This window comes from Manis javanica, chromosome X (assembly GCF_040802235.1).
Source record: "Manis javanica isolate MJ-LG chromosome X, MJ_LKY, whole genome shotgun sequence".
Taxonomy (NCBI): domain Eukaryota; kingdom Metazoa; phylum Chordata; class Mammalia; order Pholidota; family Manidae; genus Manis; species Manis javanica.
Genome location: NC_133174.1, coordinates 42,489,799 through 42,514,897, shown reverse-complemented (window position 1 = coordinate 42,514,897; position 25,099 = coordinate 42,489,799). Strand labels below are relative to the sequence as shown.

Here is a 25,099-nt window from a genome sequence, read left to right as displayed (position 1 = left end):
GACCAAGGCCCTGCAAGAATAGAGTGGAAACTTTCTCCTTAGGACTATAGAGTTCTTTTTTTCTGGATTTTATCTTGAAAGTAATATTCTTTTTTTTCCAAAGTCTTTTTTACTTGCCAAATGACTTGCACATGAAACCAAGCTAATTTTATGAACAATTGGTAAGTAGAAGGAAAACACAGAACTGAACACAAGTGTTACTGGCTGTGGGAAGGGGATTATTTTTTTTCCCCACTTCTTCATTTCAAGATAGAGAAGCTTCTGTTAGAGTAATGTTTTGTCTGGCCTCTTTCTTCCCCCTTAACTTACTCTTACCCATGGAGAGAACAAAACAGTTATTTGCTTGAGAGATTACACAACAATTTATAGGAAGGAATTCACATTAAATATAAATTTCAAGGCTGACCTATTGTAACCACAGTTTAGAAACAATTTATCTGCCTGCCCCTCCATCTATACCTACCTAAAAATATATGCACTGGCACAACTGTGTGCTTAAGCAGCACTTGCTTCCCAGCTGACCCAGGAGATCAGAAATCAAAAGACTTAGATACGTAGTTTGTTCCATGAGTGGTTGTTTCTATGTATATGCAAGAAAGGGGTCTACCAAGGAAGGCAGGGGGACACAAAAGCATCCTAAAAACATCCCCATTTTAATGTATCAGATCTCTCTCCATTTTGTGCCACGCAGAGCTTCCATTTGGTGAGCAAAAGGCCATGCCAGCTCAGTAACCTGCCACCTATGTCTGCATATCCCTTTGAGTACAGGATGGACTTCTATTAAAATCCTATCTATCTTTCTTCAACCAGATCAAATTTCACCTCTCTCCCAAATGTTCCCTCCTCCTCACCATAGTTGCAAATGACTTCTTGTTCTCTTGAGATTTTAAGCCCTTTGTTTCTACACTCATTACACATTATTTTATGTAGAGTTGTCTGTGTATGTGTTATTTTATTACATTATAAGCTCCATGGTGGCAGGGGCCAAGACACTGATTTGCATCTGAGCCACTGTATGAACACAATCTTACACAGTTATTCGTCAGATGTGAACAGAAAGAAACCTTTAGAATTTACATAATTCAAAGCATCCTCCTTCCCCACCCTTTAATAATGCAAGCATTAGAGAACAAACCTAATGCCCACCTTAGAGACTTACAGCCTATCACAGCAAACTTCAGTCCAATGTATTTAACAGTTTTGTCTTCCTCAGCATTTAGTCTCATATAAATGACAATAAGGTGAGATATCACCCACTCCTGGAACTAGTTTGATAAGACTCTCTAGAATAGTGCTGTCTAACAGAAATATAAAAATGCCACCCACATATGTAACTTTAAATTTTCTGGAAGCCACATCAAGAAAAGTAAAGAGAAACAAAAGAACAAAATGAAATTAACTTTAATAATAGATCTTATTTAACCTGGTATAACCAAAATATTCTCACTTCAACATGAAATCAATATTTAAAAATATTGAAATACAGGAGGAGCCAAGATGGCAGCATGAATAGGGCAGTGGAAATCTCCTCCCAAACCCATATATATTTTTGAAAATACAACTATTCCTAAAAGAGAGACCAGAAGACACAGTACAACAGCCAGGCCACATCTACATCCGCGAGAACTCAGTGCCTCACGAAGGGGGTAAGATACAAGCCACGGAGAGTGGGGCCTAACTGCCCGCCACCCACCCCAGCTCCCCAGTGGGAGGAGAGTAGTCAGAGCAGGGAGGGAGCGGGAGCCCAGGACTGCTAAATACCCAGCCCTAGTAATCTGCACCAGAGCGCAAACACACATTGCATGGTCTGATGGATATTAGGGAAACAGAACAGTAAAATCTGTGAGCAGTTCCTGTAGCCCGCAACCATAGGACAAAAGAAAAGCGAGTGCTTTTTGAAAGTCTTAGAGGGACAGGGGCCTCACAACTGGACAGAAACAACCCAGCACACTCAGCCCAGCAGCTGGGAATCCCAGGGAAATTCAGATGCTCCAGGCCCCTGGGAGGCAGCGCAGCTCTGAAGCCCCTCACAGCAATAAACAGCCTCCTATCCATTCCCCCTCTGGCACGGCCCCATCATAGCAGGGGAGCAGCCTGAGAGTAGCCGCACCCACAGCAACTGCCCAGTGCCACCTCCACAGCAGCCCAGGCCAGACTCAGAGGCCCCGCAGGTGCGCACAAAGCCGGGACAGGGCGCTAAGGGTTGCCATTTTTTTTTTTTTTTGAGAGGGCATCTCTCATATTTATTGGTCAAATGGTTGTTAACAACAATAAAATTCAGTATAGGGGGGTCAATGCTCAATGTACAATCATTAATCCATCTCAAGCCTAATTCTCGTCAGTCTCCAATCTTCTCAAGCATAACGAACAAGTTCTTACATGGTGAACGAATTCTTACATAGTGAATAAATTCTTACATGGTGAACAGTACAAGGGCATTCATCACAGAAACTTTCAGTTTTGATCACGCATTATGACCTATAAACAATCAGGTCAAATATGAATATTCATTTGATTTTTGTACTTGATTTATATGTTGATCCCACATTTCTCCCTCTATTATTATTATTATTTTTATTTTTAATAAAATGCTGAAGTGGTAGGTAGATGCAAGATAAAGGTAGAAAACATAGTTTAGTGCTGTAAGAGGGCAAATGTAGATGATCAGATGATCAGGTGTGTGCCTATGGACTAAGTATTAATCCAGGCTAGACAAGGGCAGCAAGACATCCACGGATGCAGAAGATTTCTCTCAAAGCAGGGGGGGTGAGGTTCTGAGCCTCACCTCTGTTGAACCCCAAATTCTCAACTGATGGCCCCCCTGCGACTGTGCCTGTCTTAGGTTGTTCCTCCCTTGAGGAATCTTACCCATCTCTGGCTAACCAGTCATCTTCCGGGGCCATACAGGGAAATGTAAAGTTGGTAAGTGAGAGAGAAGTCATATTGTTTGAAAAGGTTAGCTTTTTACTTCTTTGCAGATTTATGCCCTGTGGCTTCTATGCCCAGCACTTGTCTCGAGGTATCTTTACCACCTGGAGGAATTATGATACTCGGTAAATTCGATATGAGGCACGAATTCTATTTAAGAGGGTTGCCGTTTTTGCAGAAGAGCACACCCAGCGTGCCTGCACATCCCCGCACAGCTCTGGGCTGCCCAGATGGCTGCCCCACACACGGCGGCTCAGGAAATAAAATCAGAAGCTGCTCCGAGGAGGGCAAGGCGACCAGCAAGGAGGAAGGGACTTTGTTCTCCCAGCTAACACACATGCCAGCTGCCCACGAGTACCTCTATAGCCATGAAAAGGCAGAAGAATCTGATCCAGTTGAGATTCACCCAGACAACCCCTGAGAGGGAGCCTGGATAGAAAGATTTAACCAATCTTCCTGAAAAAGAATTGAAAATAAACATCATAACCATGCTGATGGACCTGCAGAGAAATATGCAAGAGCTAAAGGATCAAGTTAGGAGGGACATACAGAAATAAAATAATCTCTGGAAGGACTTAAGAGCAGACTGGATGAGGTACAAGAGGCCACTCATGGAACAGAGATCAGAGAACAGGAACACAGAGAAGCTGAGGCAGAGAGAGATAAAAGGATCTCCAGAAATGAAAGAATACTAAGAGAACTGTGTGACCAACTCAAACAGAACAATATTCGCATTACTGGGGTACCACAAGAAGAAGAGAGAAAAAAAAGGGATAGAAAGTGTCTTTGAAGAAATAATTGCTGAAAACTTCCCCAAACTGGGGGAGGAAATAGAATCTCAGACCACAGAACACACAGAATTCCCAACACAAGGGATGCAAGGAGGACAACACCAAGATACATAATAATTAAAATGGTAAAGATCAAGGACAAGGACAGAGTATGAAAGGCAGCCAGAGAGAGAAAAATGGTCACCTACAAAGGAAAACCCATCAGGCTATCATCAGACTTCTCAACAGAAACCTTACAGGCCAGAAGAGAATGGCATGATATATTTAATTCAATGAAACAGAAGGGCCTTAAACCAAGAATACTCTATCCAGAAAGATTATCATTCAAATAGGAAGGAGGGATTAAACAATTCCTAGACAAGCAAAAGTTGAGGGAATATGCTCCCACAAACCACCTCTACAGGATATGTTAAAGGGACTGCTCTAGATGGAAACATTCCTAAGGCAAAATGGATGTCACCAGAGAAAATAAAATCAAAACAAAGAAAGCAGACCAACCAAATACTAACTACAGGAAAAAAATAAAAGTAACTATTCAGAAAAGCAGTCAAAGGAAACACAACAGAGTACAGAATAAAACACCAAACATATAAAGAATAGAGGAGGAGGAATAAGAAGGGAGGGAGAGAAATAAAGAATCAACAGACTGTATTTATAATAGGTTAATAAGTGAGTTAAGTTAGATGGTTAGATAGTAAAGAAGCTACCCTGTAACCACGAATCTAAAGCCTGCAATGGCAATAAGCACATATCTTTCAATAATCACCCTAAATGTAAATGGAATGAATGCACCAATCAAAAGACACAGAGTAATAGAATGGATAAAAAAGCAAGACTCATCTATATGCTGCTTACAAGAGACTCACGTCAAACCCAAAGACAGGCACAGACTGAAAGTCAAGGGATGGAAAAAAGATATTTCATGCAAACAATGAGAAAAAAGCAGGTGTTGTAGTATTTGTATCAGACAAAATAGACTTCAAAACAAAGAAAGTCACAAGATATAAAGAAGGACATTACATAATGATAAAGGGATGAGTCTAACAAGAGGATATAACCATGATAAATATATATGCACACAACACAGGAGCACCAACATATGTGAAACAAATAATAATAGAATTAAAGGAGGAAATAGAATGCAAGGCATTCATTTTAGGAGACATCAACACACCACTCACACCAAAGGACATATCCACCAGACAGAAAATAAGTAAGGACACAGAGGCACTGAACACACTAGAACAGATAGATGGACCTAATAGATATCTACAGAACTCTACACCCAAAAGCATCAGGATACACATTCTTCTCCAGTGCACATGGAACATTTTCCAGAATAGACCACATACTAGGCCACAAAAACAGCCTCATTAAATTCAAAAAGGTTGAAAATCTACCAACCAACTTCTCAGACCACAAAAGTATAAAACTAGAAATATATTGCACAAAGAAACAGAAAGGTTCACAGACACATGGAGGCTTAACAAGACCCTCCTATATAATTAATGGATCAATGACCAAATTAAAATAGAGATCAAGCAACATATGGAGACAAATGACAACAACAGTACAAGGCCTCAATTTCTGTGGGATGCAGCGGAGGCAGTTCTAAGAGCAAAGCATATAGCAATCCAGGCATATTTAAAGAAGGAAGAACAATCCCAAACAAATAGTCCAAAGTCACAATTATTGAAATTGGAAAAAGAAGAACAAATGAGGCCCAAAGTCAGCAAAAGGAGGAACATAATAAAGATCAGAAAAGAAATAAATAAAATTGAGAAGAATAAAACAATAGAAAAAAATCAATGAAACCAAGAACTGGTCTGTGAGAAAATAAACAAAATAGATAAGCCCTTAGCCAGACTTATTAGGAGAAAAAGAGAATCTACACACATCAACAGAATTGGAAACAAGAAAGGAAAAATCACAATGGACTCCACAGAAATACAAAGAATCATTAGAGAATACTATGAGAATCTATACGCTAACAAGCTGGAAAACCTAGAAGAAATGGACAGCTTCCTTGAAAAATACCACCTTCCAAGACTGACCAAGTAAGAAATAGAAAATCGAAACAGACCAATCACCAGCAGTGAAATTGAAGTGGTAATCAAAAAACTACCCAAGATCAAAATGCCCAGGCCAGACGGATTTACCGCAGAATTTTACCAGACATACAGAGAAAACATAATACCCATTCTCCTTAAAGTTTTCCAAAAAATAGAAGAGGAGGGAATACTTCCAGACTCATTCTATGAAGCCTGCATCACCCTAATACCAAAATCAGGCACAGACCCCACCAAAAAAGAAAATCACAGACCAATATCCGTGATGAACATAGATGCAAAAATACTCAACAAAATATTAGCAAACCGAATTCAAAAATACATCAAGAGTATCATACACCATGATCAAGTGGGATTCATCTCAGGGATGCAAGGATGGTACAACATTCGAAAATCCGTCAACATCATCCACCACATAAACAAAAAGAAGGACAAAAATCACAACATCATCTCCACAGATAGAAAAAGCATTCAACAAAATTCAACATGCATTCGTGATAAAAACTCTCAACAAAATGTGTATAGAGGGCAAGTACCTCAACATAATAAAGGCCATATATGACAAACCCACAGTCAACATCATACTGAACAGCAAGAAGCTAAAAGCTTTTCCTCTAAGATGGGGAACAAGACAGGGATGCCCACTCTCCCCACTGTTATTCAACATAGTACTGGAGGTCCTAGCCACAGCAATGAGACAAAACAAACAAATACAAGGCATCCAGATTGATAAAGAAGAAGTCAAACTGTCACTATTTGCAGATTACATGGTATTGCACATTAAAAACCCCAAAGAATCCACTGCAAAACTACTAGATCTAACATGTGAATTCATCAAAGTTGCAGTATACAAAATTAATACACAGAAATCTGTGGCTTTCCTATACACTAACAATGAACTAGCAGACAGAGATATCAGGAAAACAATTCCATTCACAATTGCATCAAAAAGAATAAAATACCTAGGAATAAACCTATCCAAGGAAGTGAAAGACCTATACCACAAAAACTACAAGACACTCTTAAGAGAAATTAAAGGGGACACTAGCAAATGGAAACTCATTCCATGCTCTTGGCTAGGAAGAATTAATATTGTCAAAATGGCCATCCTGCCTCAAGCAATCTACAGATTCAATGCAATCCCTATCAAAATACCAACAGCATTCTTCAACGAACTGGAACAAATAGTTCTAAAATACATATGGAACCACTAAAGGCCCAGAATAGCCACAGAAATCCTGAGAAGGAAGAATAAAGTGGGAAGATCTCACTCCCCAACTTCAAGCTCTACTACAAAGCGACAGTAATCAAAACAATGTGGTACTGGCACAAGAACAGAGCCACAGACCAGTGGAACAGAATAGAGACTCCAGATATTAACCCAAACATATATGGTCAATTAATATATGATAAAGGAGCCATGGACATACAATGTGGAAATGACAGCCTCTTCAACAGCTGGTGTTGGCAAAACTGGCAGCTACATGTAAGAGAATGAAACTGGATCATTTTCTAACCCCATACACAAAAGTAAATTCGAAATGGATCAAAGATGTGAATGTAAGTCATGAAACCATAAAACTCTTAGAAAAAAACATAGGCAAAAATCTCTTGGACATAAACACAAGCGAATTCTTCATGAACATATCTTACCAGGCAAGGGAAACAAAATAAAAAATGAACAACTGTGACTATATCAAGCTGAAAAGCTTCTGTACAGCAAAGGACACCACCAATAGAACAAAAAGGCATCCTACAGTATGGGAGAATATATTCCTAATGACAGATCCAATAAAGGGTTGACATTCAAAATACATAAAGAGCTCACACACATCAACAAACAAAAAGCAAATAATCCAATTAGCAAAAGGGCAGAGGAACTGAACAGACACTTCTCCAAAGAAGAAATTCAGATGGCCAACAGGCACATGAAAAGATGCTCTACATTGCTAATCACCAGTGAAATACAAATTAAAACCACAATGAGATATCACTTCACACCAGTAAGGATCACCACCATCCAAAAGACAAACAACAACAAATGTTGGCGAGGTTGTGGAGAAAGGGGAACCCTCCTACACTGCTGGTGGGAATGTAAACTAGTTCAACCACTGTGGAAAGCAGTATGGAGGTTCCTCAAAAAGCTCAAAAGAGAAATACCATTTGACCCAGGAATTCCACTTCTAAGAATGTACCCTAAGAATGCAGCACTCCAGTTTGAAAAAGACAGATGCACCCCTATGTTTATCGCAGCACTATTTACAATAGCCAAGAAATGGAAGCAACCTAAGTGTCCATCAGTAGATGAATGGATAAAGAAGAAGTGGTTCATATACACAATGGAATATTATTCAGCCATAAGAAGAAAACAAATCCTACCATTTGCAACAACATGGATGGAGCTAGAGGGTTTTATGCTCAGTGAAATAAGTCAGATGGAGAAAGACAAGTACCAAATGATTTCACTCATCTGTGGAGTATAAGAACAAAGAAAAAACTGAAGGAACAAAACAGCAGCAGAAACACAGAACCCAAGAATGGACTAACAGTTACCAAAGGGAAAGGGACTGGGGAGGGTGGGTGGTAAGGGAGGGATAAGAGGAAGTGGGGGAAAGAAAGGGGGTATTATGATTAGCATTTATAATGTTGGGGGGGCACGGGGAGGGCTGTACAACACAGAAAAGACAAGTAGTGATTCTACAGCATCTTATTACGCTGATGGACAGTGACTGTAATGGGGTTCACGGGGGGTCTTAGTGATGGGGGGAGTCTAGTAAACATAATGTTCCTCATGTAACTGTAGATTAATGATACCAAAAAAAAATGAACTTAGTCCACAAACCAGCATTAGTACTAGAGACGATGTGGGTAGCATGGGGTAAAAGCTTACCTAAGGTGGGTGAGGTGGGGTGAGGGGGGACTTGGTGCAGTTATTCCTTCAGGTCTAAAAAATATAGTAAAGACTGATTCTAATTGACCAATCTATCTTTTTTCATTTCAATAAAGGAGTTCCTACACACCTACCATTTTAGCACTTCAACAAGTTGTTGGTTTCAAGGAACCGAAAGGAATATGATAATTTGGCAAACCTCTGGGCCTTAGGGTAGTAGAGACACTAATGTAAACAAAATTTACTAACATATATAAACTTACTGTGAAAGAAAAGAGGACAAGATATTATTTCTGACAAAAGCAATTCTAGAAATGCAATTTTCCAAGTAATGCTTCAATGGACTCATACACAATTAAAAATGCAACTGTTTTTTAAAGACTGGACAGCTGACATTGAAAATTTTTAAAGGTAAAAAGCAAAGGACAGATAAGCCACATTAAAAAACTCAATTCATGTCAAAACACACTATAAATGAAATTTGAAAAGCTTCAACAAGCTGAGACAAATCTGCCATATGACAAAAAATATACTCAATATTAAAACAGCTCCTAAGATCAAGAAAATGATCAACAATACAAGATAAAATGGGCAAAAAAGTAGAAGCAGGCCAACAGGTAACCCTGAAAGGTCACCCTTGTTAGTAATAACAGAAATTTAAACAATATACCTTATAGATAGCCAGATTTGGGGAGCTTTTCCAAGTAATACTGCTCAGTTCTGGTGGCTTAGCAGTAAAGGCAAGAATATTCCCACTCCCAGAAATCCACTGGAGCAGTCCCCCTTTACTCACCAACTTTCAGTCTCTCCTTCTCAATGTGGCTTTGATCACCCTGTTTAAAACTGCATTCCATCCCCACCCCTAAATCCTATTTTTTCACCTTATCACCTAACATACTATATAATTTACTTATTGTGTCAATTGCTTATTCTGTCTCCCCCAATTAAAATAAAGCTCCCAAGGACAGAGAGATTTTTCTTTCACTGATGTATCATAAGGATGAAATAGCTTTGGACATGGTAGGTGTTCAAAACTATTTGTTTAATGAATAGGAGTTAAATTGGCTCTTGCTGGAGACAACTTTGACAATAATTATTAAAAATATTTAAAATGTATATACCAGTAATATCATTTCTAAGAATATAACCTAAGGAAATAATCACTGATGTGAGCTGTGAGCAATGGTTATCCAAAGGATTATACATCTTAGCTATGAATTGTGAAAAACTGCAAACAGCATACAGTGGAACATTTAAAATGATGTGGAATATGTAATGCTATGAAAAATATTCATGGTAATGTTAACTGGGGAAAAGTATACCCAATGATTTCATTTTTGTCTTAAAAAGTATATATATGTATATTAATAGCAACTAAAATAAATTATGATATAATGAAAAAATTACTGAAATACTTTATATTCTTTTTATACTAACTCTTTGAAATCTGGTGTGTATTTTCCATTTATAGCATATCTAAATTCACATCAGACACTGCTTATTGGCTATGAAAGCTAGTTACCTAACCTCTCTTTGCCTCAGTTTCCTCAATTTTAAAATGGAAATAACAGTATTTACCTTATAGAGCTGTATTGTAGTTTAATAATTTAGTATGCGTAAATGACTTAGAACAGTACCTGGCAAATTGAAAGGGCTCAATAAATATTAACTACCTTTACCATTACCATCTTCCATTATATGAAGAAACAGCATGTGAAGAAACCAAGTGTATTACCCAAGTTCATAAAGCAAATCAATGCTGGCTCTATTCTTTTTAAACAGTTGTCTATTAAACCATGCAGGGCAGGTGGAAACAATGGAAAATCATATTTTTTTACCCATTTAAAATTCCAAAGTGGAAGCCAAAGGGAGTTTGGGAGTCAGTCCAAATGACAACATTCTTCAAAATGGTAGCTTAGAGAAATGCCATCCAGCTGTGTTACTCTAACAGCCCTTTCACCCAACCACTTCCTTTAAGCTCTGTCCCCTATTTGCTGTAATACTCCATCCATGTCAATAGGTGAAAAGTATAACTCCTTAAATTTTGTTCTGCATTATTTTGGACTATTTTGCTTTGGGTTTTTTTGCTTTCTTTTGGGTTTTGCCTTTTTTTTAGATGACTGGTGGAATTAAATATTCTTGCAAAAATTTGCAAAATGTCTAGGACCTAAGACCATCCAACCTTTGACATACCTGAGTGTGCTCATCAGGAGACTCAAAGCAGAGAAGCAGCAATATAGAAGCAATGGCAGAATTGAAGGACAATGGCCTAGGAATCAAGAAACCAGATTTCTGTCCCAGGGTCTATGACTAAATCACTGTGGGACCTTAGGCAGCCCACTGAAACTCCTAAGCTATATCTCAGTTTAAGGTAAGGTCACCTGCAGTATTTAGGACAAAGAACTCAAAAACTCAAGATAAAATTGCATCAGGTCTTAGCAGTCTTGTTCACTTCTTTTTAAGTGTTCTAGTCATAAGTTCCCTTTGAAAAAAATGAGTACTGACAAAGTTTTGGCATAATTTCCTTTAATATCCGAATAATTAGAATACCTAGAAAAGTAAATAAGGTTCCTCTATCTAATATTTATGCTACTACCACTGAAATCCAAAAAGTGGTCATATCCTCTAAGATTAAGAATTATAGGACATCAGCATAACACAAAGGGGCAGCAATGACCACCTCCATGGAATTCCCCCTAACCCCAAGTTTCTTGGAGCAGGGTTTCTGAACTTCAGCACTGCTGACATCTTGGGTCAGGTAATCCTTTGTTGTGAAGGGCTGCCTTCACAACAGCTTCCCTGACTTCTACTCACTAGATGCCAGTAGCATCTCCCACAGTTATGTCAGCCAAAAATGTCTCCAGATGTTGCCAAATGTCCCCAGAGAAGCAAAACTGCCCCAGTTGAGAACCATTACTATGAATCTTCTACCATGGCTGCCCTAAATTCCTTTGGAATTAAGCTTATACAGAAACCTGCAATTTTCACCATGTCATTACTTATGATAAATCCTCATTAATACAACATGGAGTGATCAACTTCCATTGGCAATCTGGACCCTCAAAGGGCATAATGTTTCCGGTTAATATACATTTAATACACATAAAGTGGGAAATACTTTTATAAAATAACCTATTATACTGTAGAACTTATCCATACATCTTTTTCAGAGTCAAAACAGTAATTTCACACAGAGATTCTAATAACTAGTATCTTAGATTCAGATATTTAAGTTTTAGAGCCCAAGATATAGTTCTTTAATGTTAGCACCCAGCTTTAATTTACTGACCAAAGTTTCTAATATACTACTCACTACCACCTTATTCTCCTCCAACAGTCCTCATGCTTCCTCTTATTCACCTAACTGCTCACATGTTCTGGCTCCTAATGACTGGGCCCTATACCCAGTCTACCACGTTTTCATCTAAAATTTCAACAGAGGGTTATTCTATTTCGTTCAGTCTGTGCATATAAGCAAATTGGGAAGGAGTACTAATGAGAGTTTGTCAGTCATAAAAATAATAGGATCAACCAAACAGGGAATATCTACTCTTTAATGCTATGGGGACACAAAAAGAAATACATATTAGACATGAAAGAATCACAGAATAGAAAGAACCACAGAAAGAATCACATCAACCACATGCCCAAAGTTATTCAACTTGCAAATTGGTACACTGATACTGGAGCACTTGAGTAAAGGTAACCTGATTCCAATCATTGATGAAAAACTAAAGTTTAGAGTTAAATTTGTGGGCTTAGGACTCAACACCTGGAAGAAAGGACACCAACAGAATAAAACTGGTTATCTCTGAGGAGGAGGTTGAAGGGACACTTTCACTTTATATTTAAGATGCTTCCATATTATTTTTTAAGATGAATGTGAAATCATGTGTTACTTCTCTCATTAAAAACCAAAAAAAAAGATAAAACCAGGACAGAAGATGAAATCTCAGAGAGTATAAATAGAGAAAAGGCAAAGAATTCAACCCTCCTAAATATGGACATGATTAAGGGGCAGAAGGAAGTAAAAGCAAGCAGCAGCAGGAAAGGGGGCAGAAAGAGAACTAGGCGAGTACAGCAACTCTGTGGCCAAGGAAGGGAAGTTTCAAAAAGGAACTGAACTGTCAACAGGACCAAAAAGGGAAAGCGGGAAAGAAAGAAGATGGCAGAACACAATTTAGATCTGAAAGAGGCTTCTTAAAAATCATAACCTTCTTACATCATGCCCCTCAATCTTTGAAACAATGGAGACCCAGAAAGGTTAAGTGGCTGGCTAGATAGGTATTGGTAGCTAGAGGGCACAGCAAAAGGAAACCACATGTGGTTTAGCAAATGGGTCCAGTGGAAAGGAAGAAATGGGGCTAACTGGATAAGCAGTACCTGGAATAAACAGGAAGAGAAGAGACTGAAAGCTTCTGCAAAGAAAAATAATACAACTTTTCATCTAAGGCTGTATAACTTGTTTCCTTTTTCATTTTGGTTGTCATATTAGGTCAGGGGAATCACTTAGAATACCTGGGTTTCCCCAGAACTCTACCCTTAGCACCTTTCCCCTCTTCAACTATACACATACTCCATGCATCATTTTCCCTCTATACACGAAAGATTACCAAGTCTCTATTTCAGCCCAAACCTTCTCCTAAGCCCCAGAAGATGAATCTCTACTTGATATCTATAGGCATCCAAACTGGAACCTCCATCCCCACAGTTTTATTCCTGCTCCAGTGCTCTGTCTCAGTGAAAGGCCCTACACGAATGACTTTAGGCAAATTTAGATGAACATCATCTCTCATTTTATTTTTGTGAGCAAGATGAAAAAAACAATCCCTAGATATCAGTAAAGTTAGAGTCATAGCTGTTACACCAGCCTTATCCCATGAGTGTCCATTAATGGACTAATGGTAAGGTATGAAGTCTTCAAGTAGCCTCATTCAGCTCTATGCCAAATGCAACACTTGTATGTGACCCCCAAAATGTCCACCTCCTGGTGTTCATGTCATTGTACAATCCCCATGCCTTGAGTATGGGCAGGACCTGTGACTAGCTTCTAGCCAAGAGAATATAGCAAAGCTGATGGGCTGTCACTATTATGATTAGGTTAAATATATATATGCACTTGACCCTTGAACAGCATGGGTTTGAACTATGCAGATTCACTTATATACAGATTTTTTTTCGATTAATATATTGGAAATTTGGGGGGGGGGATCTGTGATAATTTGAAAAAATATTTTCTTTTCTCTAGCTTTATTGTAAGAAAATAGTATGGCACCTTTAACTCCCATGTTGTTCAAAGGTCAACTGTATATAGTAGTGTCCTCTTATTTGTGGGGGATATGTTCCAAGACCCCCAGTGGATGCCTGAAACAATGGATAGCACCAAACCCTATATATACTATGTTTTTCCTATACACATATGCCTATGATAAAGCTTAATTTATAAATTAGGCACAGTAAGAGTAACAACAATAATAAGTAGAACAACTGTAACATTTACACTTTAATAAAAGTTATGTGAATGTGGTCTCTCTCTTAAAATATCTTATTGTACAGTACTTACCCTTCTTGTGATGATGTGAGATGATAAAATGCCTACATGATGAGATGAAGTGAGGTAAATGATGTGCGCATTGTGACAAAGTATTAGGCTACAATTGACCTTCTGATGATATGTCAGAAGGAGGAGCATCTGCTTCTGGACCTCAGTTGACAGCAGGTAACTGAAACTGCAGAAAGCAAAATGATGGATAAGGGGGGACCACTGTATACGGGATTCTTTCTTGCTAGCATGACACAGACTTTACTCCTTACTGGCCTTGAAGAAGCAAGCTGCTATGCTAATAAGTGCCTATGGAAAGGGCCATTTGCCAGGCAACTACACGTGGCACCTAGGATCTGGGGCCCTCAATCCTACAATCACAAAGAACTAAATTCTGCCAACAGCTGCATAAGCTTAGAAGACCCCAAGCCACAGAGGAGATTGTGGCCCCAGCAAACACCTTGACTGCAGCCTGGAAGACTGAGCTGCAGGACCCAGCTAAGGACCCAGCTAAGCTGAGACAGACTCATAACCCACAAGAACTGCCAGACAATAAATTGCTATTGTTTTGGGTCACTAAATTTGTGGTAATTTACTATGCAGCAATAGAAAACTAATACACCAAGCAATATTTTATTACAAACAAGAAATAAAAGTTTAATAACATTAATGTTTAAGTAAAAGCCTAGACAGAAAGGTTTCAGTAGAAAGAAAATAATAAAAAGACAGACACATGCTTGAAGGAAGAAGGAGGCCTTGGGCTCATTATGAGCTCATAGTAAGATGTAGCTACCAAAAACCCAATACTATATCAGACTGTACTTACCAAGTACAGTGTACAAAACAAAAGGAAAAGCGGTCCTATTTTGCCATTTGAACTGGTCAAATCAAATCAATAAACATTTCCTGGGTACCTCTAATTAAGACATTAGGAGGAATAGAGGGATATACATGTTGGCAATCCTCAAGTATTTTCCAATCTATCCAAGGAGGTAAGATAAACATTTTAAAAAGTCAAATCATAATAAAGAATTTAAAAAGCAGTTTAAGACAATGATAGAAAAGATGTTATAAAGCAGGCATCAGAATTCATCTAGCAATTAGTTCAAGGCAATAAGAGAAGCAGGAGTTCAGAAGAGGGAAATAATGTATCATAATCAATATTATGATTGTCATTTTGCCAATATAATATAGAAGTGAGTGTATTCAACACTGGGATTCAATTTCACCTTACTAAGCACAAGCATTCAAATTTTGAAAAAGTGGAGGTTAAAAAAACATTCAGACAAGCTGTGAATTTCAGGGGCTTTTAGTGACAGATAGCATTACATTTTACAGATGAATAAATATGGGCAAAGGAGGGTTAAGTCATTTGTTTATGACTACAAATTAGTAGGTCAATTGTTTTGAGAAGCAGATTTTCTTAGTCTAGAAATGCAAATGAACACTCACATTACCTTTCTAGGTTACAATGGCTACTTTTGGTGAATATCCTGTCATGCTTTACTCTTCTTCTCCTTCCCAAGCTGACCAGTAGTCAAGGTTTATCATTTCTTCCTCTCTGATGTCAGTCACATTTATCCCTTCCTTTAAATCCCCAAGTCAGTAACTTATATCCAGGCCTTCATAATGTTCTACCTGAATCTCTTTCATCACTCTCCTAACTAATCTCTCCAATTGTGGCATCTCCTTCCCATCTGTCTTACATAGTTTAAACCATGACATTCTCCCAAAGTCCTTCAATCCCCACCACCACCACCACCCACTGCTTAGCAGAATGAAGTACAGATCTCTTCATCTGGAAGCGACAGTTGGAGTCAAGCCCTGGCTCTACCGCTTGATACCTATGAGCACTATTTTTCTCATTTGTTAAATGAAGTTGATACCAATCACCTCATATGTCCTGGTTTCTATGGGTCAGTCCCTGTCTATCCCTACCCCATCTGATTAGCATGCTACTTTACTATCAAAAGTGGTTTTGACAATAAATCATTTGGTCAATAAAGGCTTGTTATGATGATTTAATGAAGTAATGCAACAGGCCTAGCATGATACTTTGTTTTCTCATTCCCTCAAAGGTGCAATGTACTTTGCTGCCTGAAATCATATTTCTAATATCAACAACTATAGAAGAACCTACCCCATACTACATTGCCTACTTCAGATGCCACCTCCTCACTTTTGTCCAACTCCTATGGTATTATTCTAAGCCTTTTTTATATTGTGTGTCTAACCCAAGCTGGGGTCACAGTTATTTGTGCACATGTTTTAACTTCCTCAGAGACTAGCTATGGGGAGGACAGCCTCTGCTTCTGATTTCTCTTAGTCCTACACATGGCACCTAGCAGTATCCCACACAGAAGATACTCACTAAATGTCATACTTAAATTCAGAAAGAATCCAGAATTTTGGCCACAGAATTGCATTCCACTTTTGCATCGCCTGTTATATTCAAGCTTTCTGCTTTCTTACCTCCTTGAGACCATTGCACTTGCTCATTAGTACCACAGAAAGGAGACTCTAACAGGAAGTATCAGTCTTTCACAACTGACCACCACCCTGATTATTTTGGGGAGGCAGTAGATAAGGAATTCTGGGAGTGATGATCCTAGGAATACAGAGTAACATAGAATACAGGTTCCAGACTGCCTTGGATCCAGACTTTATCAGCTGTGAGCTCAGAATCTATATAAAGCACTTGGGAAAAGCACATGGTAAGTATTTGATAAATGATAGCTATTATTATTTGTTCTCTTCTCTCTCTCAACTTCAATCAAATCAGAATCCTTTACTATGGAGTGAGGCCTCTCAGCAACACCCTCTACACAGAGAAGCCAAATACTGGCTCTCAGCAAGTACAAAGTCCAGCCCACTTGTGGCTCAGGGTCTTCTTTGTCTGTCTTTCCAGGACGTCTGGGTTCTTCTCCCAGTTCCTCCATCTTTTACGCCTAGTCCAAGCTAGGGCCATTCCTAACAGCTTCTCTGATCACCAGCAAGGACAAGAATCTTCCTGACTGGTTCTCTAAGCATGACTTCCAGGTCCAGGTTCAAGTTCAGTTTCAAACCACACTCCAAGCAGCTCCTCATGCTCTATGGTTTCCACAACCAGACAAATCTCTTAAAAGTTGCACTCGTTATGACACCCATCTCTCTATACCTATCCACAGCCAGAAATTACTTAGTCTTTCTCCTTCCTCTCGATTGCTCCCATCACTACAGCCTCTGCCTCCTGCCCAACTGTACATCTTATACATACAATTCTACATCCTATAGTAAAATCTGTCTTGCTTCTTAATCCATTGTTAAGTTTTCTACCATCCATCTCCTGGCTAAGATTCCAAATATTATAGAACCAGGGTCAGTTAAGACAGGGTAGTGATTATTGTCTCTAAACGCACACAACTGAGTGAAAGAACTATTCATTACACCAAATCGAGAGAACATTCAGCTGAACATTCTCTTTACTTCTTGCATCTCAGACAAAAGCCTTCTTTTTGAGGGGGTGGGGCAGGGGAGGGAGCTAAAATGAGCTTGAAGCATTTAAGAATTTAATCAAACTTTTACTACACAAATATCAGGCAACTTATATCTTCTCCACTTCAAATGTAAGACTATGCGTGCATTCCCCCTTGAGCCCTTAAGCAAAAAGCTCAAGAAATTGTAGCCTAGCATGCATTTATATTTAAACAAGTTGAACAAGAACAACTATTTATTCAGACACTGAGACACTTAATTGTTTAACTGTGGCCTAAAGTACAATTACTATGTTACTTAGGTATTAAAATACCCACAAATAAAAACCAATGACATAACTAAAATTGCTTCATCTAAAAACAAAAAGGCCTCATAAAATCACAATTTTTACCTAATTTTGTCTCATTTTCTTAGTACTAGGCTTTAACAAAGCCACAGCTCCCCTAAGCCCCTGGCCATGATGATTCCCTGGTAGCTTTCAGAGGCCTCTGATTTGCCCAGATTCTGCCTCCTGTGCTTCAGACCTAACTTCTCACTTCAACCATTATTATATGTTCTATTTCTAGTATATTAGTGTAAAGAAAAGAATCAAATGGGTATGGGATTTTTTAATTTTTACTATTTAAAGGCTTTATAGCTTATTGTAAACAAGTTAAGCAGTAAAGAAAGGTATCAAGTGAAAATGAAAAGCCCCTAGCCCTGCCTCCCCTAATCTCCAAGGTAACAACTGAGACCTGTTTCCTGTGCTTCATTCCAGAAAACGTCTATGCATATGTAAGTATATGTATATACAAACTCATATCCATCTATCCTATATCTTCTCCCTTCTTTCTGTTGTACAAATGGGATTATACAATACCACTCTGCATCTTTATTTCCCCACTGAAAATGTATCTTGGACATCAATCCCTGTCCTTATATATAGATCTACCTCACTTTTTTTTTTAGAATAACAAAAAATATTTTACTAAAACATAAGATTTACAGAAGTTTCCAGACAAGCCATACAAAATGGTCACAAGCTTTTTCTTGAAGGGAGGATTCTACACTTGACAGCAAAGTCACAATGTTATTAGTGAGGGCTGTGATGTTTAATGTTCCCATTTTGGTTCAAACAATCAAGCTTGGCCATCTACAGCATCTAAATAAAGTTAGACTTGGCTAGAGAGCATATTCTAAAGAACTGGTTAGCTGCTTTTAACCAATGCAATTAGATCACCATAAAGGGGAGGACAGGAGCCCATTACAATTAGAACTACCCACCCATCCCAAAAAAATAAAAACACCCACACCCCTGCAGCTAACCCTGACAACTACCTTCATTCACAGTGCTTTATACTTAAACCATGATGGGGGAAATGAATAAAAGCAGAGAGGGGCCACTGCTTTTAAACTTTTCACAACAATCCAGATGATACTTCTAGCCTCTGCTCATGCTTTACAACAGTGAATCAGGACAAGACAGATTTGCTAGTGTGCATTTAATCACCAAAGGACTGAAGATGTCTGGGCTTTTATTCTGTAATGTTTCTAAGACTGTGTCCATTAAACACAAACAAAAAAGGAAGAAGTCTTGGTAGAACAGGAGAAGTGATGCACACTTGATGATCAGAGCGATTTAAATATTATTCATGGCATAAAGCCTAGTCTATGCTCTAGCTGTATCTATGGCTTGGGCTTCGTTGGTCTTCCACTGCTCCGCTACATCATTTGCTAATGGATCATCTGGATTGGGAGCACTTAACAAAGCCTGGATCGATAGCAGAACTGTGCGGATCTGCAGTGCTAGGGACCATTTATCTTTCAAAATATCTAAACATATTCTTCCCAACTTGTCTACATTAAGATGATAAATTTTGGTCATGAAACATACTTTAGGGGCTGCCATCGGGTATTCTTCTGGAAGGAATAGTTCAAGTTTAAAAGTCCCTCCCTCAAAGAGGGAATCCTGAGGACCAGCAATGACCACATGGAAATAACGGGTGTTGCTCTCATCTGGTTCTGCTTTAATGCCAGGAACTAGTTCTGCCAGCAAATGCTGGGTTTCCTTGATAATCCTGCGGGGTAGCCCGGCCATCTTGTCAGGTCCCGAGTTTGGCCTCTGGTCTAGTCTCAGTACCTCACTCTTTTTAATGAAATGTACAGCATTCCATAGTGTTTATTCACTATTATTAATATAACCAGTCTCTCATGATAGACATCAAGATTGCTGCTATTGAAAAAATGGCAACAATGAGGCAATATCTTTGTGACAAGTGACTTTTGTGCAGTTCCTTTTTAGACTGGGACAAAAATATACTCATCTTACATTTGATAAGGATTTCCAAGCTACCTTCCAAATGGGTTCTACCAATTTATACTCTACCAACACTGCACAGAGGTGGACTGCTAAATCAATCACCTGATCTGAAGTTCCTGCAGCCCAAGTAGAAAACCAGACATTTAACAAAAAAGTAGCAAAGCACTGATGATTTTGTTACATCTGTTATTTTAACACACTCTAGAAAACCAAGTGCCACAGTTGGTGGCAGACACACCTAGCTGCGATTAACTTTGCCCTCCTCCAAATGCAAATTCAGAGGGTGCTATTCTTCACAGTTAATTTAGCTTTCAAATAATGAATTCCTAGGTTCAGAGATTTATTGGATGAATTCAGTATAGAAGAGAAACCTATGCTGCTCCTGGCAACATCACCCACAGTTATTTCTAACACCAGGAGTGCTACATCATGGTGTGATATCAAAGGGTTCCCACGCACCTGTAATTAGCTAAAGGCATTGGCAATGGGGGCACACTTTGAGTATGTAAGAACTCAGTATATCAGCATACTCATGGCATGGGATGGTCTGTCTGCGAGCTTTTGCTAGTTTAACAGAGAATTAGGGGTTTTTTTTCATGACAGTGAATGTCCGTAAGCATCACTGCATAGAATTTAGTGAATCACATCTAGAATAGTATCTGTTTAACATGCTATATTTTACAAAGCACCTTAGCATACCTTACCTCCTTTAATCTTCATGGCAATCCTGGTAGGAAGGCAAGGCAATTACTATGCATTAAACAAAGACTCCATGAACACATACTGTGTGCTGGGTACTCTATGCTAGGTAGCTGTATGTGAAGATGAATGAAGACACTAACCTCTTGTTCACTGTCACCCTGCCCTATCCAATTTATCCACAAAGCCTTTGTATTGCACTTAGGATTCTTGGTAACACAGCCTACAAAACCCTGTGTGACCAATACCCTGCCCGCCCTTCCACTTTCATCCCATGCCCATATACCTCATCACTATAATCCAGCCACACTGGACCATGTTGGGGAATAATCCACGTTTTTTCCACCTTAGGGATTTCCTCCTCATTTCCTCTTCCTGGAATGCTCTTCCCCCAACTCTCCAACTGGATAAACTCCTACTCATTTTTTGGTCTGAACTCGTCACTTCCTCCCAGACACCTCTTCCCAATAAATTATGTCTCATATTCTTCTTCTTCATAGGACTTCACTTTCTAGCATTTACACACTTCATAATGAAATATTTGTGCATTTGACTGTCTGCATTCTAACTCCCCCATATGACTGCAAGGTTTAGGAGGACAAGAATCATGACTTTTGTGTTAACCACTGTAATCCCAACACCTACTCAATGAAGTGCTTGGCACACAGCAGAAACAAAAACAAAAGTACGGAAGAAATACAGCCAATGCCCTTGAAGGGTATACAAAATAGTAGGGAAAGACACAAAGAAGGGAAGGGCTAAGTTTACCAGAGGATGGGCGAGGTTTCAGGAAAGATTACAGAGAAGAGATTACCCTTCTCAGGGCTGATGCCTGAAAGGTAAGTAGGCTCTTACCAGGAATGTGACATCCTGGAATGATCTAGACCATCAGAGGTGGACTGCAAGTAGGGAAGAACAAGGATGACTGTGTGCTTCCTCTCAGACTTTTGACTTTGCTATCTAGGTGGGTGGTACAATAATTCAACATAGAAAATATAAGAAGAGATTGTACTATTATTATTAATTACCAGAGTATAGAACCCAAGGAAAAGGAGGCCTTGATATAGTTGGGAATTTGGATTGCAGCAATTCCTCTGCCCACTTGCCTCTCACCACTCTCAAACTAAATAGAAAATACCATGATTTCAACCTGGGAATATCTGTCGCTGAGCCATAGGTGGCCACAGGTGTGGCCACCAGAAGACTTAGCACAGCCAGGGCCAGGGCTGGGGGTGGAAATTCTCTACACCTGAACACCTTGGCTAGACGATATCAATGATGTACTTTAGTATGCATATCTTTTCATGTGGTGGCCAAACGAACAAAGGAAAAAGAGATTCAGTACACAGAGTATTTCACATGCCTGGTAATGTCTGTTTCATTTCCACTGGATGCTCCCTATCCTAGATTTATTTCTAAATGCTCTATGTTGCAATTCCTGTGTTGTTCTTCATGGAAGTAGTCAGGGCAGAAATTCTAAATAAATACAATAAAATGTTACCTAACGCCTGAATGGTATTGGGTTGAAAAGCATCAAAATATGTCATTACTAAGAGGGTTACCTCATCCTGTTAACTCCTCAACAGCTTCTTTGGTCTGACCACAGGTCTATAAATACCTGGGGCATTAACAGAAAATAGAAAGAATAAGAATAATATGAAATTTTTGCCACCTGTAGTGAAATTTTCTGGTCCCCCCTCCCTCCACCCTGCCACACACAGACCAGCATTACATTAACAGGAAGCTTTGAATAATATTTCTGGTTAAAACATAACCTATAGGGGGGCGGAGCCAGGATGGCGGCGTGAGTAGAGCAGTGGAAATCTCCTCCCAAAAACACATAGAGCTATGAAAATATAACAAAGAAAAATCTTCCTAAAATAGAGACCACAGGACACAAGACACATCCAGACCACATCCACACCCGCAAGAACCCAGCACCTTGCGAAGGGGGAAAGATACAAGCCCCGGCCCGGCGGGACCCGAGCGCCCCTCCCCCCGGCTCCCGGCGGGTGGAAAGAAACTGGAGCGGTTTTGTTTTTTTTTTTTTGGCGAGTGCTTTTTGGAAGCCTTAAAGGGACGGGCCCCCGTTGCTAGGGAGGCAGGGTGGCGGGACCGGTGAGCAGGTGCCTGGGACCGGCGCCTGAGGACAAAGAATATCCCACATTTCTCCCTGCGGGACCAGCGGGCAGGTGCCTGAGACCGGTGCCTGAGGACGGAGGAAATCGCGCGTTTTTCCCCTTTTTTTCTCTCTTTTTGGCGAGTGCTTTTTGGAAGCCTTAAAGGGACAGGGACCCCGGTGCTAGGGAGGCAGGGCGGCAGGACTGGTGAGCGGGTGCCTGGGACCAGCGCCTGAGGACAAAGAATATCGAGCGTTCCTTCCCTGCGGGACCGGTGCGTGGGTGCTTTTTGGAACCCTTGAAAGGACAGGGACCCTGGTGCTAGGGAGACAGGGCAGCAGGACCAGTGAGCGGGTGCCTGGGACCGGCACCTGAGAATAAAAAAAAAAAAAAAAAAAATCGCTTGTTTTTTCCTTTTTTTTTTTTTTCTTTCTGTTCCCTCTCTCATTGTTGCTGTTGTTGTTTTGGTTTGGAGAGTGCTTTTTGGAAGTCATAAAGGGGCAGCACAGGTCACTTAGACCAGAGGCAGGGAATCTGGGGATCTCTGGGCACTCTAACCCCCTGGGCAGCAGGGAGCACAGAGGCCCCTTACGGAGATAGCCTCCTAGCCGCTCCCCCTCCAACGGGGCTCCACCATTTTGGAGGAACAGCCCCAGCCAGGCCAAGCCCAAAGCAACAGCGGAGATAAACCCCAAAGCAACTGGGCAGGAAGCAGAAGCCCTGTCTGCACACAGCTGCCCAGCACAAGCCACTAGAGGTCGCTATTCTCCCAGGAAAAGGCTACAAACCAACAAGAAGGGAAGCTCTTCCAGAGGTCACTTGTACAGATCTGCAAACTATCTCTATCACCATGAAAAGGCAAAACTACAGGCAGACAAAGATCACAGAGACAACACCTGAGAAGGAGACAGACCTAACTAGTCCTCCTGAAAAAGAATTCAAAATAAAAATCATGAACATGCTGACAGAGATGCAGAGAAAAATGCAAGAGCAATGGGATGAGATGCAGAGAAAAATGCAAGAGCAGTGGGATGAAGTCCGGAAGGAGATCACAGATGTCAGGAAAGAGATCACAGAAGTGAAACAATCCCTGGAAGGATTTATAAGCAGAATGGATAAGATGCAAGAGGCCATTGAAGGAATAGAAGCCAGAGAACAGGAACGTATAGAAGCTGACATAGAGAGAGATAAAAGGATCTCCAGGAATGAAACAACACTAAGAGAAATATGTGACCAATACAAAAGGAATAACATTCGTATTATAGGAGTACCAGAAGAAGAAGAAAGAGGAAAAGGGATAGAAAGTGTCTTTGAAGAAATAATTGCTGAAAACTTCCCCAAACTGGGGGAGGAAATAATCGAACAGACCATGGAATTACACAGGACCCCCAACACAAAGGATCCAAGGAGGACAACACCAAGACACACAGTAATTAAAATGGCAAGGATCAAGGACAAGGAAAGAGTTTTAAAGGCAGCTAGAGAGAAAAAGGTCACCTATAAAGTAAAACCAATCAGGCTAACATCAGACTTCTCAACAGAAACCCTACAGGCCAGAAGAGAATGGCATGATATACTTAAAGCAATGAAACAGAAGGGCCTTGAACCAAGGATACTGTATCCAGCACGACTATCATTTAAATATGATGGTGGGATTAAACAATTCCCAGACAAGCAAAAGCTGAGGGAATTTGCTTCCCACAAACCACCTCTACAGGGCATCCTACAGGGACTGCTCTAGATGGAAGCACCCCTAAAAAGAGCACCGAACAAAACACACAACATATGAAGAATGGAGGAGGAGGAATAAGAAGGGAGAGAAGAAAAGAATCTCCAGACAGTGTATATAACAGCTCAATAAGCGAGCTAAGTTAGGCAGTAAGATACTAAAGAAGCTAACCTTGAACCTTTGGTAACCACGAATCTAAAGCCTGAAATGGCAATAAGTACATATCTCTCAATAGTCACCCTAAATGTAAATGGACTTAATGCACCAATCAAAAGACATAGAGTAATAGAATGGATAAAAAAGCAAGACCCATCTATATGCTGCTTACAAGAAACTCACCTTAAACCCAAAGATAAGCATAGACTAAAAGTCAAGGGATGGAAAAACATATTTCAGGCAAACAACAGTGAGAAGAAAGCAGGGGTTGCAGTACTAATATCAGACAAAATAGACTTCAAAACAAAGAAAGTAACAAGAGATAAAGAAGGCCACTACATAATGATAAAGGGCTCAGTCCAACAAGAGGATATAACCATTCTAAATATATATGCACCCAAT

At 39.8% G+C, this 25,099-nt stretch overlaps 2 protein-coding genes across 6 annotated transcripts in view; both read right to left on the bottom strand.

The window, feature by feature from the left end:
• The window catches only part of CLCN5 (chloride voltage-gated channel 5), a 196,183-nt gene that overhangs the window by 155,105 nt on the left and 15,979 nt on the right, over nt 1-25,099 (bottom strand). The window contains exon 3 of one of the 5 annotated variants that reach the window (XM_073228044.1): nt 14,242-14,407. The exons of the other annotated variants lie outside the window; for them this stretch is intronic. The gene's annotated coding sequence lies outside the window, so the exon portion shown is untranslated. The remainder of the gene's footprint in view (nt 1-14,241; nt 14,408-25,099) is intronic. 5 annotated transcript variants of the gene reach the window in all.
• LOC108389707 (ubiquitin-conjugating enzyme E2 N-like) lies at nt 18,631-23,022 on the bottom strand. The gene has a single exon (XM_073227747.1). The coding sequence runs from the start codon at nt 19,769-19,771 to the stop codon at nt 19,343-19,345; it is 429 nt and encodes a 142-aa protein (XP_073083848.1). The 5' UTR covers nt 19,772-23,022; the 3' UTR covers nt 18,631-19,342.